Here is a 17,096-nt window from a genome sequence, read left to right on the forward strand (position 1 = left end):
ATTTTATTTTGACCTATGGTGGATTGACACCTCACTTATTGTGAAAATGTTGTAAGATTTTGTTGTGGCTATAGAACTCATGTCTACATCCACGTGCTTCTCAACCATCCCTCTTATATTGGGGACAAGTGGACAACTACATTTGCAAATGGAGGAAAATCATCAAAACAGAAGGGTTGTAATTGGGCACGACTGCAAATTATTCTAGTTAGTAGCAAGTAGTCGATATGAGAACAAAATTCAAAGCTTTACAAAATCATTGAAATTCAAAAGAAAGAGATTCAAAACTCGTAACCAATGCATTGGTTGCTCTGCTTGTATAATTTACAGTGTAGTTGATCAATATGAGATACAACTGAAAAAATTGAAGGCATTATTCAACTAGATTCTTTAGAAGGAACAAAATTGGATCACGAAATGAGGGCATCACCCAATTTGAAATTCTCTCATTTATTTTCTTCAATGAATTCTTTGTACTCTCTCTTCATTTTCACCCCTGACACAGTCCTGCATAACCAGAATAGAAACAGTAAGTGGCGGCCGAGAACCACTAACCACATAAATAGAATAGGGCCTAGATTCATGCAAAAGACATTCATAGAGAGTCAACACAAGATTATAATTTCACCAACTCCCTCTCCATAAATTGAAAAGAAAGCTTTCCAAAGTCAAAATCAATCAACCACTAATACACAAAAAAAAGAACTACTTTTGTACTGTGTATCAATATCATAACATTTCACATGAATATGCAAAATTTTGCCAAATAAAACACCTCCATGCAACAACAAAAATTCGTTAACACAATGAGTTTGTCTGTCATAGTCCAAAGAAGAAAAAGAAGAAAACGGGGGATCCGTTGAATTTAAAGTGTTTAGTTGGACCAATAAAATAAGAAGACTTAGAAAAACATAACCAGATAGAAAGAATTAAGTCTGAGAGGACAAAAGAAAAAATAAAATAAAACAAATCCAAGAAAACACATGCAGTGGGACAAATGAAAGGACAATATATAACCAACCTGATCATTTCCTTATTTTTAAAAAACTGCACACATGGTGTACCCATAATTCCAGCTGCTTCTGCTATCTCTGGATCTTCCTCAATATCAATTTCAACAAAATGAACATTCTGATCAAATTCGTCTATCACCTGCCACCAGAAGTTAAGTGAAAGTTTGACATATTCTTAGTAAGTCATTCGACAATATAAAGCATGAATCATTAATCATGAAACATAATGTAAAGTTTCCATCATGCATGAGAAGCATTGCTTATTTATTCTCTTCACACAACATTGGTAACTTCTTCCCAGTAATACCCTATATCTGGTCTTGAGTTGACTTGGCTATACCATATTCTATGCAATTTTAACAGAATATGCAAATCACTTACAAGATGCAACTTCCACTCACAATCCACACTTAAGTATGGACCAATTGCAAAAGTGATAAGGTTCCATGTGATACGTTGGCCATTAAGGATATTGGTACTGCAGTTCGCCATGTTCTGATTTAAGAAATTTTTGGAGATGTCATCTTATTCATTAAGGATTATAAAATGGCTTGTTTTTCTGGTGGAAAATATGTGGCATTCAATGCAGAAAATCAAGATATGTTATATTTACATGTACTTGGGACTACATCTTCCATCTATAAAGCCAAACTTGATACATGATGAAACCTATATTATACTAATGCTACTGCCTTTGGCTCATGCTTTTACTTATTAAACTAACACCAACTTCCAAGAGAAATTCATTGTGCTACAATATTTGGATTTTAAGTGCACATTCCTTCCTCCTTTTGGTTTATGGTTAGGTTTAGGTTACACCTATTGTAACTCTTGTTAATATTACACCACTTTCAAACTTTGCTTTGGATGAGATTTTTGACAAATCCATCATTCAATTACATTTTCTCTTTTCACACTCCATGCTTGCAAAATATCAAAGTAAACAAAGATCAAAAACTATCTCATGTATAGATTGGATAGTAACTAACATCCATCTGATAAATTTGGCATGTTAAAAACAAAGAGAATGTGTAATTCAACATTAGAATTTTCAAAATATGGATTCAATACAAAGTTATTAAGAGGTATAATATTAAGAAAGAATTACACTAGGAGAAACTTGACCCCAACATATATATATATATATAACTTCATAATTTTTTTTTAAAGTTCCTATAAAATATTCATACTCAACCATAAATGTTTTTTTTTGGGGGGGATTAATGACTTTGGCCCTAAGGATGTAATATTAAAGTCAGTGACCTTTTCCTTATGAGATGCAGTTCCCAACTGATTGGGTACGCCCTAGAGTCAACCATGCTAGAAGAAAAAAATAACATAGATATACTTTGCAACCATCCTTTCATGTTGTGCAAGCTTTAAGTGAAAGGCACATTATTTTCCCATATGTCTGTCACTTCTCCTGAGGCACTTTATCGGACTGTTGTATGAGAAATAAGGCTCAGAGAGTCACTATGATCATAATGTAATTTGTATTATGCCCAACATATGAAACAAGCAAATTTTCTTTAAATTACCATCTCCTCTTTTATTAACAGATTGTCATCTGCAACATGCTGCATGCACGTCAAGATTTTATACAACATAATGAATTTCTTTTACCAGAATTTCACATGGCTAGAATGGGTTCTATCATGTGTATCATAACTGAGATATCATTTACCATGACAACTTAGCTGGCATTGATATATAATGCAAAAGCAGAACAGGTTTCAAACTAAGTACCTTACTAAGAATTGGCTTCAAAGTCCTGCATGGACCACAGGTTGGTGCAGTATATAGTACACATATAAGCCTTGGACTTTCATGGTACAATTTTCTTAATGCATACTGAAGAAAGAGAGGGAAAAAATGTAAGCACTGAGCCAACTTATACAGAAAAACCAAAAATGGGAATGCTTCGTTGACGTGAGATTTCAATTAACATGTAAGTTCACATTGAAGCAAGCATTTTGGAAATAACATGTACCTGGCCCTTATGCTTTGTAAGTGTAATGTCAAAGCCTGCTTGGACATCCCTATCAGTAAGTTCCTTCTTAACCTCTTCAGTTTGGGGCTGTCACAAGAAAATTCATTAAGACAAAAGTTAGAACCTTTTAACCAAAATTTATCAACATCCCTGGTCAACACTTAGAACCTTTTAACCAAAATTACTCGATTCATTCTAAACTTCCTAGGAGCCAATGAGCTCTAGCCTAAATGGCACTTCCTCATCCAACAAGAATGGGATGAAAGATAAGAGATAAGGTCATGGGTTCAAAATAGGTATATGTTTGATGTGGAAAGTGCAATGTAATTTATTTTAATGTTGGAAGTCAGTTAGATTTTATTTTAGATCTTCATATTTAATTAGGTTACTAGTATTTTATTTAATTCCTAGAGTCACGGGCATTTTTGTGATTCAATAATTGGGATTTCCCAAGTCAATTAGAATTAGTGTTTTCCTATGTCAATTAAAATTAAGGTTTAGTCCTACTAATCTATATAAACACAGTATTGTACTCCTATGGAGACAATTAACAGTTTAGTTGATTAATAAAATTTCTCTTGGAATCTTCCAATGTGTTTTTCCCCCCCTTTTTGATAGGTAATCAAAGTTTTATTGCATAAAAAGAACATCAAGTTCACGATGGTGACAAAATACAAGTAACTCAAGAAGAGATACGAACAGAAAGTAGAAAATAAGAAATGGAAATACGTTGTGTAAAACCCCAAATTCTAGACCACTGAAATAGAGTCCCAACTAGCTAAGACTTCAAAATATCTGCAAATCTCACGGTAACTTCAAAAGTATGAGTATTCCGTTCCCTCCAAATTAATCGCATAAGACAAGTTGGAACCATATTCCAAATTTTAGAAAAATGCTTCCCTAGCCAATTCCTCCATCCAAAAAGAAGAGCGGCTATTGTCTTCAGCATCATCCACTGGATCCCAAACATCAAAAAAACTTCGCACCAAAAAGCATAAGCATACTTACAATGGAGCACAAGATGATCCACATTTGCCTCATCACAACGACACAAGCAACACCAATTAACCAGGGATAGAGCTCTTAGAAAAATATTGTCAATGGTAAGAATTCTACCCCAAGTAGCTGTACATAAAAAGAAAGACACCCTTTTAGGTACCTTCCAATGGTGTTGACTCCTGGGTTATCTATTTTTTTTATTTTTCTTTCCTTTAAAATTTATTTATGTATTGGATTTAGTTTTGTCCCACGCCAATGTGTACTTACCAATTAAAATATAATAAGAGATAAACCCTTCAATGGATTAGTTGAGTATGGGACTATCCAAATTTAACCAAAAGGATCTGAAATCTTGCTCTGTAAATAAGCAAACGTTTTCCTTTCTTTTTGGATAAGCCATTAGTAATTGGAAGAGAGACACATCCACCATCTTGATTATATATGCATGGTACCCTACTACGTGTTTTACAAGGTTTATTGGTCAATACGTGATCAACAAGATAGTTGGTCCAGTCTATTGCTCTTCCCTGTGCCAATTTCACATTACAGAGATGGTTAACAGGTACAACCATTGTAGCTGCATAGTATGCATAGTGATTGGCAACTTTGTACTTGAGACTGCAACTGCTAATAGCTTAACACTCTTTGTAGTTAATATGGGCATGGGTCCAAAAGCACTAGGAGATTTTACTCATTGTTACATCTAGGTGGTCTGCAGACTTCTTTTGCTCTCCATGGCTTCACTGGCTGTAATAAAGTCTTGGGGTTTGCAGCGATAACTTGGTTCGTTTACTATACAACCATTAACTAAAATATGCCTATGGTTAAATTAACCAATTGACCAGCTTTAAGAAAGATAATGCATTGACTTGACCACTAGGCTAACCAATATTTGTCCCAACAAATGCTAGTATAAGAATTAAGCTAACAAAAATTATGTGCACCAAATTCTTACACAATAATTAATTGCACATCCTATGTTCAGCTTTGTCTGTGTATTTAAGCAATCAAAATTCCCTTCTCCACTGGAGCTTTTTTTTTTTTTTTTTTAATAAGTTCTCTACCAGAGTCATGTTAACAACAAATTTCCAATGCATGGGGATGATAAGCACATGTTAAGGTACTCTTATCTCTAGAGTCTATAGACAAGTAGAACAGATGAATTTGAACCTCATCAAATACCTGGTGAAACTCAATAAGGAGATCTTTGCTCACAAGATATCTCTCAACTGATAAAGCAGCAACGCATCCAGATCCAGCAGCGGTTACAGCTTGCCTCCATTCATGGTCCTATTAAGATAACAAGAATTTGAATTAGAAAATTATCCACTATGATAATGATTCACAAACATATGGTAAAATCAGATGATTCAGATCACAAGATGAGATTGGACTTATACAGCCAAATGACAATGTAATTAAACTTGATAGGCAGATGTGCTTTCTGCTTAGCTATAAAATTCAATTATTTCTGTTGTTTAGAAATATTAACAAAGAGGTTTTCTTGACATTGTGAAGATTCACAGCTTCCAATACAAAATGTAACAGAAGGCTAAAACCTAATGCCTTGCACTATCTCTTTCCTCTATAAATGGTGCATGCCAAGAAACTGATTAGATGACAAAGTTTGTAGCATGCATCACTTCCATTCATACAAAATTTTCCCCAACTTGTTCAAAGAATTTCCTTGAATGTATCCTGATTCTTCATAAATCCAACAAGCAATAATTAATAGACACAAGCTTTGTCATTACATATCTAATCAATACAATTTCTTAACCAACAAGATGACCACTAGTTGAACTGTTGCAACATTTGGGCCAGAGGCTAGGGTAAGGTATCTGGGAGACACAATAAATCTTGACAGGCCCTGGACCAATTGAAAACTGAAGAAATAAATATGCTAACCCTGGAGAGGATTACCTGTACATCTCCAGCAGCAAATACACCTTCAACTGAAGTATTTGCAGTACCCTCTTCAACTAACACGTACCCAGATCTGTCAAGCTCAACTTGGCCTTCCAACAACTGGCTATTCGGTGAATGACCTATACCATAAAATAACCCCTTGGCCTCAAGCACAGATTCCTCCCCAGTATCAGCTTTTCGAAGTAAAATTCCAGACATCTGGCCTTTTGTATTGCTAACAATATCCATGGTCTCTGTATTGAAGTGCACGGTGATATTGGGATTGTTGTACACTCTGAAACATTCGCGATAATCAACCTGTTAAGCAAACATTCAGGGAGTTGAAAACTCACATACAAGTTGTTCATTAGTAGATAATTCACCAGCAAAAAGGCAGCCAAAAAAACAGACCACCACAAACTGAAACTTTTTAGCCACTACTAAGAAATTGACAGTGGCTTATAATTAGTGTCAAGGCAGAGGGCCATTACAAGTCCCATAAGACACAAGGTTTAAACAATGGCATAAATGAGATTTAACCTTCTTTGAAGTTGGCTCTCACTAGACAATTTAAACAATAGAAATTATTGCATGGTAATTCAGGTAAAAATATAAAGTTCTATCACTTCTATGATGGGCATCACACTAAAGATTGTGTAAAAAATGTTGTTATAAGCAAGACTACCTTCCTACACATTACAATGCACTACCATCTGCAACATGCCATGTTAAGTTAGAAAGGACCAAAATCAATCATGTAAACAACAAAGAAATTTAAAGGTGATATGCTATAATCTAATTGGTGTTATTTGATGCCCCCAACCGCATAGGTACAAAAGTTAGCTGCTACTTGCAACAAATAAATTGTTTGATAAAACCACTCAAGGTCAGCATTGTTCATGAAGTCAATCTAATAACTATTTATCAATAAACAACAATGTTCCCCTTTTTATAATCCTTGTACCCAGTAGCAAAATTATCAATGGGGCACAATTAAATCCTAAAGTGTCCAATTTGATCTCCTCACCCCACCACCCCCCACCCCCCCCCCCCCCCCCCAACCCACTTTTTTCCTCTCTTTTTCCCTCTTAAACAAGGAAAAGCTTTAGAACCCAATGGACTGAAAATTACTAGAGAGGGCTTCTTGGAAGACATGCAAGGCCCAGTTCATCAAGACCTAAATGTAAACAGAAAGCATGTCATATTCTCCAAAATCCATATAAAACAAGTTTTCCCAATATCTAGAGAAAAAATGAATTCAGAGATTATTTTAAATATCAATTACTTTATTATAAATACATAGGAACCTGCATTTTAAAGTAACTCATCAAATTCCAGCTACATGGGTTGTACGTATCTAATAAACCACATATCCAAAAACTTTAAGCCAATAGGAAATGAGTTTGTTTAATCGTTTAATAATTATTCTAACACTCCCACTCATGTATGGGCCCAAGCTCCCTCTAAATAAGTGGGGCCCAACATATTGAAATTTTAATTTTTCTTAAAAAGGGAGGTAGAATGGACACAAGGTTTGAACTCAAAACCACGTACTCTAATACCATGATATACTGACTCCTGTCCCAAAAGCTCAAGCTGATAGGATTTTTTTTTTAATTTTTTTTATTTAATCATTTTTACAACAATTCCAAATCCATGTACCATCCAGATCAAGCAGCCTATGCTTCTCATCTTTGTCCCTGGACCAAATGGTTCCATCAATATCCCTAGTGGCATCTATGAGTCTCAATCTGTGTTGGGTGAGGATGTGGGGAATTTCTGTGCCCTATTCTTCACCCCCCCCCCCCCCCCCCCACCTTGACAGGCCAACTCATGCATCTATACTAGATTGAACCTATGACTTCACCATCAATCTATTTGCTCACAAAAGGAAAAATAATAATTAAGACAGAGTTATGTATTAAAAAATAAATGGATAAAGGATAAAGCATAAAGGAACAAAGATTAAGACAGATAGACTCAACTGGAAGGTCCCATGAAATTACTAAGGAGCATGTGGCAGGGAAAAAAAACGGATAAAGGAACAAAGATAGATACAGATCTGATACATCAAAAGAAACTATAAATTAATAGATAAATAACTAAGAAGCTAGTAAAAGGACGAAGACAATCTTTCAGAGAATGAGAAGTTTCACTACATTTTATATATGGTATGAGACACAAACTGACAATGAGACTGAGTAGCACAAACAAGAACTTCAGTAGCTGTACAAGTAAATGATAACTTCAAAACAACAACATTGAAGGAAGGGCCACCAGAACTCACCTATCTTGCATTGCTTTGGAAGCCTTTAGTTGGTCTCTACGTACAAGTAAATGAACGTGACGAGCATATTTAGTTAGGTAAATTGCTTCCTCAGTAGCTGTATCTCCTCCACCAACAACAGCAAGAACTTGGCCCTTAAACAATGGTGATGCTCCATCACAAATCGCACAAGCACTAATTCCCCTACTCCAAAATTCATCTTCACGGGGTAACCCGAGCCTTTTAGCGGTAGCTCCTGTGGCAAAAATGACACTGTGGCACTTAACCTGAGATATAAACATGAGCAAAAAAATGAACCTTCACAAAAATTGAACCAACCAGATTTCTTTATATAACCAAGAAATGAGGATTGGCAGCCTATACGCATAACATATAGACTAATTAATAAGGACATAATGGAAGGGGATATGTAGCTATTTTTAACAATGGCTATGACAGATTATCAAATATTATATATATATATATATAATATAAAATGCATGCAATATAGGGAACAAGAAATTTTTCTCTTCTTGCTTCTCTCTCTCTCTCCCCTACATGTGATAATATCTATTTTGAATCCCAACAATCATGCCTGATTTTTTAAATAAAAAGTAGACTTCATTACTTATTATACCCTCTAACTTTGATTCTCTCTCCCCTACATGTGATAATATCTATTTTGAATCCCAACAATCAGGCCTGATTTTTTAAATAAAAAGTAGACTTCATTACTTATAATACCCTCTAACTTTGATTCTCTATCAAATTGGTTCCTAAAGTCCATTGGAGGAGTATTAGCTCCCAAAATATGAAGAAAATGCAACCCTTCAACCATCTCCCAATCATTAAATTCTCGAATAAAACGAACATCCCAAATTCTTCTATCCTCCACCCCCTGCCTTGACAAAGAAGCTTCTACAGAAACCTCCTTATCAATGGCAATACCGTACAGCTTTGGGAAAGCCAATTTAAAAGGTTGATCCCCATACCAACCATCTTGCCAAAACCTCACTCTATTTCCCAACCTAACAACAAACTGACAATTTTTACTAAAATCCTCCCATCCCATGCGAATACCTCTCCACAACCCACACCCATGAGCTCCCCTACCTAGCTTAGAGGTCCAACCCCCCCATTCTTCCTCATATTTTGAAGCTACTACTCTCCTGCATAACCGATCCTCTTCCTTCCCAAACCGCTACAACCATTTCCCCAATAAGGCCTTATTGAAAGTAGTAAGTTTCCTAATCCCTAAGCCACCATTGGCTATAGGCGCACAAATTTTATCCCAACCTACCAAATGAATCTTGCTATCACCCCAAAGAAAGTCCCTTCGCAACTTTTCAATTTTATTAGCCACATGAGTAGGAATTGTGAATAACGAAAGAAAATAGGCAGGAAGACTAGATAGCGTGCTCTTGAGTAACATCAACCGACCCCCCTTAGACAAATACAACTTCTTCCACCCGGCAAGTTTCCGCTCAATTTTTCCAAAATAGGATTCCAAATTGAAGGGGAGTTATGAGAAGCCCCCAACGGCATACCAAGATAAGACATAGGCAACTCTCCAACTCTACAACCCAAAATTTCAGCCAGGGCATGCACATCATCAACCTCCCCTATTGGAACCATTTCACTCTTATGCACATTAACCTTCAAACCTGTTACCGCCTAAAAACTAAGTAACAACAACCGAATATGAAGAATTTGCTCCACATCCGCATCACAAAAAAGGATATTATTGTCTGCAAATAAAAGATGAGTAACACATTCTCCACCACCCCTCCTACCCTCTACTTTAAAACCACGGATCAAGCCAACTCCCTCCACTCTTCTCAACATCCTACTAAACACCTCCATCATAATCAAAAACAGCATAGGAGATAGCGGATCCCCTTATCTTAAACCCCTCGAACTACCAAAAAAATCAGCTGGAGACCCATTAATCAAAACAGAGAACTGAATTATGGAGATACAAGTACGGATCCACTTACACCACTTCACTCCAAAGCCCATTCAATTCAACAAATTCAACAAAGCCTCCCAATTCACATGATCGTAGGCTTTTTCAATATCAAGTTTACAAATGACTCCAGGAACCCTACTCTTCCCTCGGCTATCCACACACTCATTCGCAATGAGAACTGAGTCAAGAATTTGTCTCCCACCCACAAAGCTATTCTGAGTCTCAGAAATCAACTGATCTAAAACCACTCTCAATCGGTTTGCCAAAACCTTAGACAAGATTTTATACACACTTCCCACCAAGCTGATAGGTCGGAAATCTCTAATATTAGAGACATCATTCTTTTTAGGAATTAATGCAATGAAGGTAGCATTAAGGGATTTTTCAAACTTACAATGTTGAAAAAACTCTTCAAAGACTGCTAAGACATCTTTCTCCACTACTCTCCAACAATAATGATAAAAAGCCATAGTAAACCCATCCAGACCTGGAGCTTTGTCCCCTTCCAATTCACTTACAACTTGAAGTATCTCCTCCCTCTCAAACTTCCTTTCAAGCCAAACCCTCTCTATATCCCCAATACGATCAAATTCCAAACCCTCCACAAAAGGCCTCCACCCCTCAGACTCCTTGTACAAATTTTTATAGAATTGTACTACCTAATTATTTACCTCGGATTCCTCCTCAAAAACCACCCCATCCACCTCCAAGGTCCTTAGATGATTAAACCTTCTATGGGAATTAGCCATTTCATGAAAAAATTTGGTGTTATTATCCCCTTCCTTGATACATAACATCCTAGATTTTTGTCTCCAGGATATTTCTTCCAGGGAAAGAAGATGCTCCACCTAGGACCTCAAAGCAGCCCTATGACCTTTCTCCCCATCAATGAGACCAAAGTCCCCTTCCTTGGCGTCTAATTTTTTCAGCTCCTCCAATAATTGTTTCTTTTGACGCTCTACATTACCAAACTCTCGGCGATTCCATTGCACAATGTCTTCTTTCAGAGCCTTCAATTTTTTTGCAAGCACGAAACTTGGTGTACTTGCAAAAGAATGTCGATTCCACTAGGACTAAACTCTATCCACAAATCCCTCCGACTTCAACCACCTGTTTTCAAATCTGAACGGACTTTTCCCCCTTTCCATTCCCCCTGCCTCCAAAAGAATTGGACTGTGATCTGAAATAGGACGAGGTAAAATCCTTTGAATAACATCTGGAAAATGGTCCTCCCAATCTGGAGTGACCAAAGCTCTATCAACCCTAGACATCGCTGGTTGATCAGTACCACTTGACCATGTATAGCTACCTCCTTCCAAAGGCAAATCAATCATGTTAAGATCCTCAATAAATTCAAAGAATTTTTCCATAGCCAAGGTCAAACGAGTCTCACCCCTACGCTCACTAGGAAAGCAAACAATATTAAAATCCCCAATGCAGCACCACGGTAACCTCCAATACTGCTGAATACCCACTAGCTCATCCCACATATGACCCCTCATAGTATTCTCATTTGGGCCATACACCAATGAGCATGCCCATATAAAACCGTCCCCCACCCCTTGCCACTTTACCGAAACTGAGAAAGTACCAACCATAACCTCCACCTTCTCCAAAACCCTTCTATCCCACATAATCAAGATACCACTAGCAGTCCGATCAGCCTCCAAAACAGCCCAATCCACATATGGACAGCTCCACAAACTACAAACCAGCTGTCTATTCATGCTAGCAATTTTCGTCTCTTGTAAACAAACAACATCACATTTCCACTCCTGCAACAAATTCTTCACCACAAGACATTTCCGAGGATCATTTAAACCTCTAATATTCCATGAAATCATTTTTATCTTCATAAACACAGATCTATCCCCAACTACTGACACCAGCACAAGACCACCCTCTATCTCCTGTCATAGTTCACCGAATAGATCAAGTTTTGCAACTCTCTACGTCCCTTATTTTTGGACTTAGCCACTTTTTTGCTACCTGGTTTTTTTCTGTGTAACACATTGGCTGCTTCCATCATAGTTTCTAGCCTCTGTAAGAGAGCGATGCACAATCCTTTTCTAGAATGTACCACATTGACAAATCATGTTCTACTCATGCCCCACCGATTTAATGACAATTACAACCAAGACAAGATAAGTGCTTAGTTGATGCATGAATCATGATGCATGGTTTACAAAGAACTTACTGGAATCACATTCATAAAAGGTCATCTCTGATGAGCAGATTCAAAGAAACAGTTCAAATCAAGTTGTTCTTTATTAAACAATTTGGAAGTTCAGTAATGAAGTATGCAATTAATTCAACAGATATATTAAACAACCTGCTGAAAAGATAATATATCACCTTACGTTCACTACTTTGCACAGTAAAAGGACGACTTTTTACATCAATAGATTCCACATCTTCTTGGAACAACTCTGCTCCCCAACGCTCTGCTTGCCGTCTCATCCTAAACAATACCAAATGTCAAGAGTCTATTTGAAATCGCATCTTCCTATGCCGACAATTAATAACAGAACATGAAAACAGTCCAAAAATAAAATTGACATCATATATGTTTACTATACTTGTCCATCAAATCTGGACCCGTTATTCCATCTGGAAACCCAGGAAAATTCTCGACTTCAGTGGTAGTCATCAACTGTCCCCCAGGAACACCACCCACTTGATATCCCTCAAACACTAGAGGCTTCAAATTAGCCCGAGCTGAATATATTGCTGCTGTGTATCCTGCAGGACCTGAACCAATAATAACCACATTCTCGATGTTTTTTGCTGCAAGAATAGCAAAACAATCATTCCCTAGATTTTGATAGTTATCACAAATAACAAAACAACTCCTTTATAGAAGCATAGCCCTGAATTGAGAAGCCAGATTTTCATTTCAAACCAAGGGATTTACAGCATCCAAAGAAAAAAGAAGAACCCAATCCAATCCTAGCTTAAGCTAAGATGCCTTTGGTTAATCAATCAGGGCATAAAGAAAGTAAAACATAATAGTATATCATATTAAACCAAATGTCACAATTATGTGCTTACGTCTATAATGTTGAATCAAAGCCACAAATGTCAAGATGTAACCAAGGTCTGTAGGCATATTTAAACAACAATTTAAACATAGGGCTCATCAGAGAAACTGAATGGTTTAATGCCATTCTAGCTCAACTCAACTGAATGGTTTGATGACATATGAATAAGGTTCGTTATGAACCTCTGTTACGAACCAGCTTGTTGAAGTGGATTTGGACAGCAAATCAGATCAGATTATGCAGCACAGTTGTTAATATCTCTTGGCTGCTCTGGATGGGTGTTATCTGCTGCACAAGATTGATTCTAGCTTGTTGAAGTTATCTGATTGTTTAGGAGTTATTAATGGTTATCTTATTTATGTTTATAGGGTTGCTTTTCAAATAATGACTCTGCTTGGGTGTGTCCAACAGAGATAGGAGTTGGAAATAGGATAGGACTTGATGCTATTTTATCTTTATCATTAGGAATGCATTGTATGCTCAGTTGGAGGCTATTTATAGTCTATGTTTATTAATAAGAAGTCATCTGAATATTCCAGTAAAACAATCAAGCTTTTGCTTGTTAAGGAGGTCCCGGTTATCTGAACACACCGGGACTTTCTGTGGGGTGGCCTAGGAGATGAGCCCAAATTTCATTTGGTTGATTGGTCTACGGTGTGTTCCCCGCTTTCTTCAGGTGGTTTAGGGATTAGGAACCTGAGAACTTTCAATATAGCTCTTTTAGGGAAATGGCTTTGGAGATTTGGGCAAGAAAGGGATGCCCTCTGGCGTCAAGTGATAGAGGTAAAGTATGGCTGTGATTGGGGTGGTTGGTGTTCTAGCCCTTCCTCTAGTCCTTATGGTGTTAGTTTGTGGAAAAATATTAGCAGGGGGTGGCACTCTTTATCTCGGTTTTTTATGTATGAGATTGGTGATGGTTCAAAAGTGCAGTTTTGGCTAGATCGTTGGTGTGGGACTTCCTCTCTCGCTGTCCGCTATCCCGATTTATATAGGATTAGCTGTAGCAAAGAGGCAAGTGTGGCGGATCTTATGAGATTCTCCAATGGAGTCCTTCATTGGGAGATTCAGTTTTGTAGGGAGGTGCATAATCGTGAATTGGAAGCTTTCAGGTGCTTCATCAACTCCATTTATAGCACTCCTGTAAGGGGAATCGAGGAGGATAAGAGATTTTGGCTGCCTTGTAAGAGTAAGGGGTTCACGGTTAGTTCTTACTACCATCTTCTTGTTGGCCATAGTGAGCATTTTTTCCCTTGGAAAAGTATTTGGAAGCAGAAGATCCCCTCTAGAGTGGCTTTTTTTGTCTGGACCGCAGCCTTGGGGAAATGTTTGACTATTGACAATCTTAGGAAAAGAAAGGTTTGTATTTTGGATTGGTGTTATATGTGCAAGCGTAGTAGTGAAAGTGTTGACCATCTTTTCCTTCATTGCCCGGTTGCTTCGGAGTTATGGGATATGGTTTTTGGTTTATTTGGAGTGTGTTGGATCATGCCCTCGTTTGTTGTTGGTCTCTTAGCTTGCTGGCAAGGTCACTTTGGTCGCCTCCGCAATTGAGTTATTTGGAAGGTCATTCCTCTTTGTTTGATGTGGTGTATTTGGAAGGAGAGGAATAGTAGATGCTTTGAAGACTCTGAGCGTGCTATGCCTGACCTCAAGCTTCTTTTCTTCCGAACCTTACTTGATTGGTTCTCTGTGTGGAGAAACCATCCTTTTTCTATTTTGGATTTACTTGACTTTTGTAATTTTCGTTCTTGACTTGCTCCCCCTTGTATACTTCCTGTGTGCTTGGGTGTATCTTTTTATTATCAATGAATTCTTATTACTTATCAAAAAAGGAGGTCCCGGTTATCCCTCGAAGCATAACCAAAAATTTATCCTTCTTTTTTCTGTTAATTTCCTCGATCTAACCATAGCCCCACGCAGGAAAAGAGGTGCTACACGTGGCCGAGGTGGGGGTCGTATCAACCTCCTATCAACTAATGCAGTAATTCCACCTAGTTTAGTTACAAGTTCTCAATATAACACAAGTACATGCATAATTTGATTGCAAAATATTGCCCACCTTAAAATTCCAATAATTTCTAATAAAATTATTTAGCACATTTGACAAATTCTCAACAACCTTGCCATAAATAAAGCTCACAAATCATATACTATATAATAAAAGTTGGGTCTTAGAACCCGTGATTGCACCAACTGGCTACTCTTTATTAAAAACTTAGGCAAAGTACAAAATTTTCCTATAGTTTGGGGTTGCTTCAAATTAAACCCTAAATTTTAAACCATTTTAATTAAAACCATTAAAATTTCAAATCTTTGCCATTCCCACCCTCAATGGCTCACTATTAACTAACATAAATTCACATAAAAATTCTAAGACCTCTTTATACCCTATGAGAGTAATAAAATTATATAATTATCAATCATTTAGTAACTGTCACCAAAAAATTTACAGTAAATCATATATTATATAAGATCATGCCTAAATCATATCATATCATAATAAAAATTGTGTCCTATACACTGTAATTGAGCCAGATGCCCACCCCCTACTTTTTTATTATTTTTTCTTCATAATTAAATGAAAATAATTAACATAGTTGCTTTAGGTAAAATTCCATTGCCAAATTTTTAAAAAGTTCAAAAAATACTACTCAATTAAAATTCTACAACCAAGAGTTTCTAAGAAAGACACGGTTTTCCTCCAAACGCGTTCACATTATGTGGCGAATCATAAAACCATATGCATGCATTAAATCATACACAACTTATTAAATTATTTAATCGAGTCATATGACTAAAACTTCATGTGAATGGTTGTTTGAATCGCCACATAGTGACTAAACATTTATCTGACTCAATGTGAATTATATATATTATGACGTAGGAGAACTTCACTCAGATTAATTATACAACAACCCTCACTATTAATCAAACTTAGCAGAGCATACTATACAACAACCCTCACTATTAATCAAACTTGTACGAGCTAACACTAACTAGGAAATAAATATAAAAATAAGCTAAACTACACAATGTAGGTTTAGTCAATAATTTACACAAGTCCATCTTGAAAGTACTAAAAACCAGTTTTCTAAACCAAAACTTGATTTTAAGCTTCCTTAAGAGAGTGATTTATCGTAAAATTTTCATTCACACAAAAAGCAATCTTTGAAGAAAGCAGGAAGGTCCGTTTACCAACTCAAATTCTTTAACCAAAAAGCAATTTAACTGAAATAACTGTCCTCAAAAAACTATTTCCAAAATGCACAACCAAACACCACCTTAAGCTAAAGCTAAACTTACCTGGAGAGGTAGATGAGGAAGAGGCACGGACTTGGAGGAGAGCGCGTGGGCGAGTACGGTGAGAGAGGAAGCGGAGAGCGCGTGGGCGAGTGGAGAAGGAGTTGAGGAGGAATAGGCTGTGGATGTGTGCAGCGGAAGCAGGAGGAGTTGAAGCAGTGGTGGTGGTGGTGGACATGGCTGTGAGTCTGACTCGCTGAGTCGACACAGTAGTAGGAGATCCGATTCCGAGTCCGAATCCGATTCCTATCTTGGAGTAGGCAGCAGCAGCAACACACATTTGTTTCAGACCATACAATAGACTTTCGGTTAGCCTGTTTATAATGAGGCGTTTCGTAATTTTGTTTGTTGGGGTCAGCAACTGTGGCACACGCTCTGGATAGGTAGCTGTGTTTGCAAGACTAGCGGTTAGTTTTGCAACTCGCTAGAATTTTTTGTTTTCTTTTTTAATTTTTAGTCTCAGATAATTTATGGTAGTATTAGTGGGAAAAAAATCATTTTTAAGTTTTGTTCATAGAATTGAAATTTATTTGAACAATATGTGAATTGTAATATCTTAGGTCATATTACCAAAAGTATAGGGTTAAATATTGCCTTGATTAAATATCCA

At 36.9% G+C, this 17,096-nt stretch overlaps 1 protein-coding gene across 1 annotated transcript; it reads right to left on the reverse strand.

The window, feature by feature from the left end:
* Positions 1–228: 228 nt before the first annotated feature.
* On the reverse strand, positions 229–16,793 carry LOC126693764 (thioredoxin reductase NTRC). The gene is made up of 10 exons (XM_050389894.1): positions 16,490–16,793; positions 12,725–12,932; positions 12,501–12,606; positions 8,198–8,463; positions 5,926–6,205; positions 5,185–5,292; positions 3,004–3,090; positions 2,760–2,864; positions 1,022–1,152; positions 229–507 (listed from the first exon to the last, which is right to left on the reverse strand). Exons 1-10 carry the CDS (start codon positions 16,764–16,766, stop codon positions 447–449), a joined length of 1,629 nt encoding a protein of 542 aa, XP_050245851.1. The 5' UTR covers positions 16,767–16,793; the 3' UTR covers positions 229–446.
* Positions 16,794–17,096: the final 303 nt, after the last annotated feature.

This window comes from Quercus robur, chromosome 7 (assembly GCF_932294415.1).
Source record: "Quercus robur chromosome 7, dhQueRobu3.1, whole genome shotgun sequence".
Lineage (NCBI taxonomy): Eukaryota > Viridiplantae > Streptophyta > Magnoliopsida > Fagales > Fagaceae > Quercus > Quercus robur.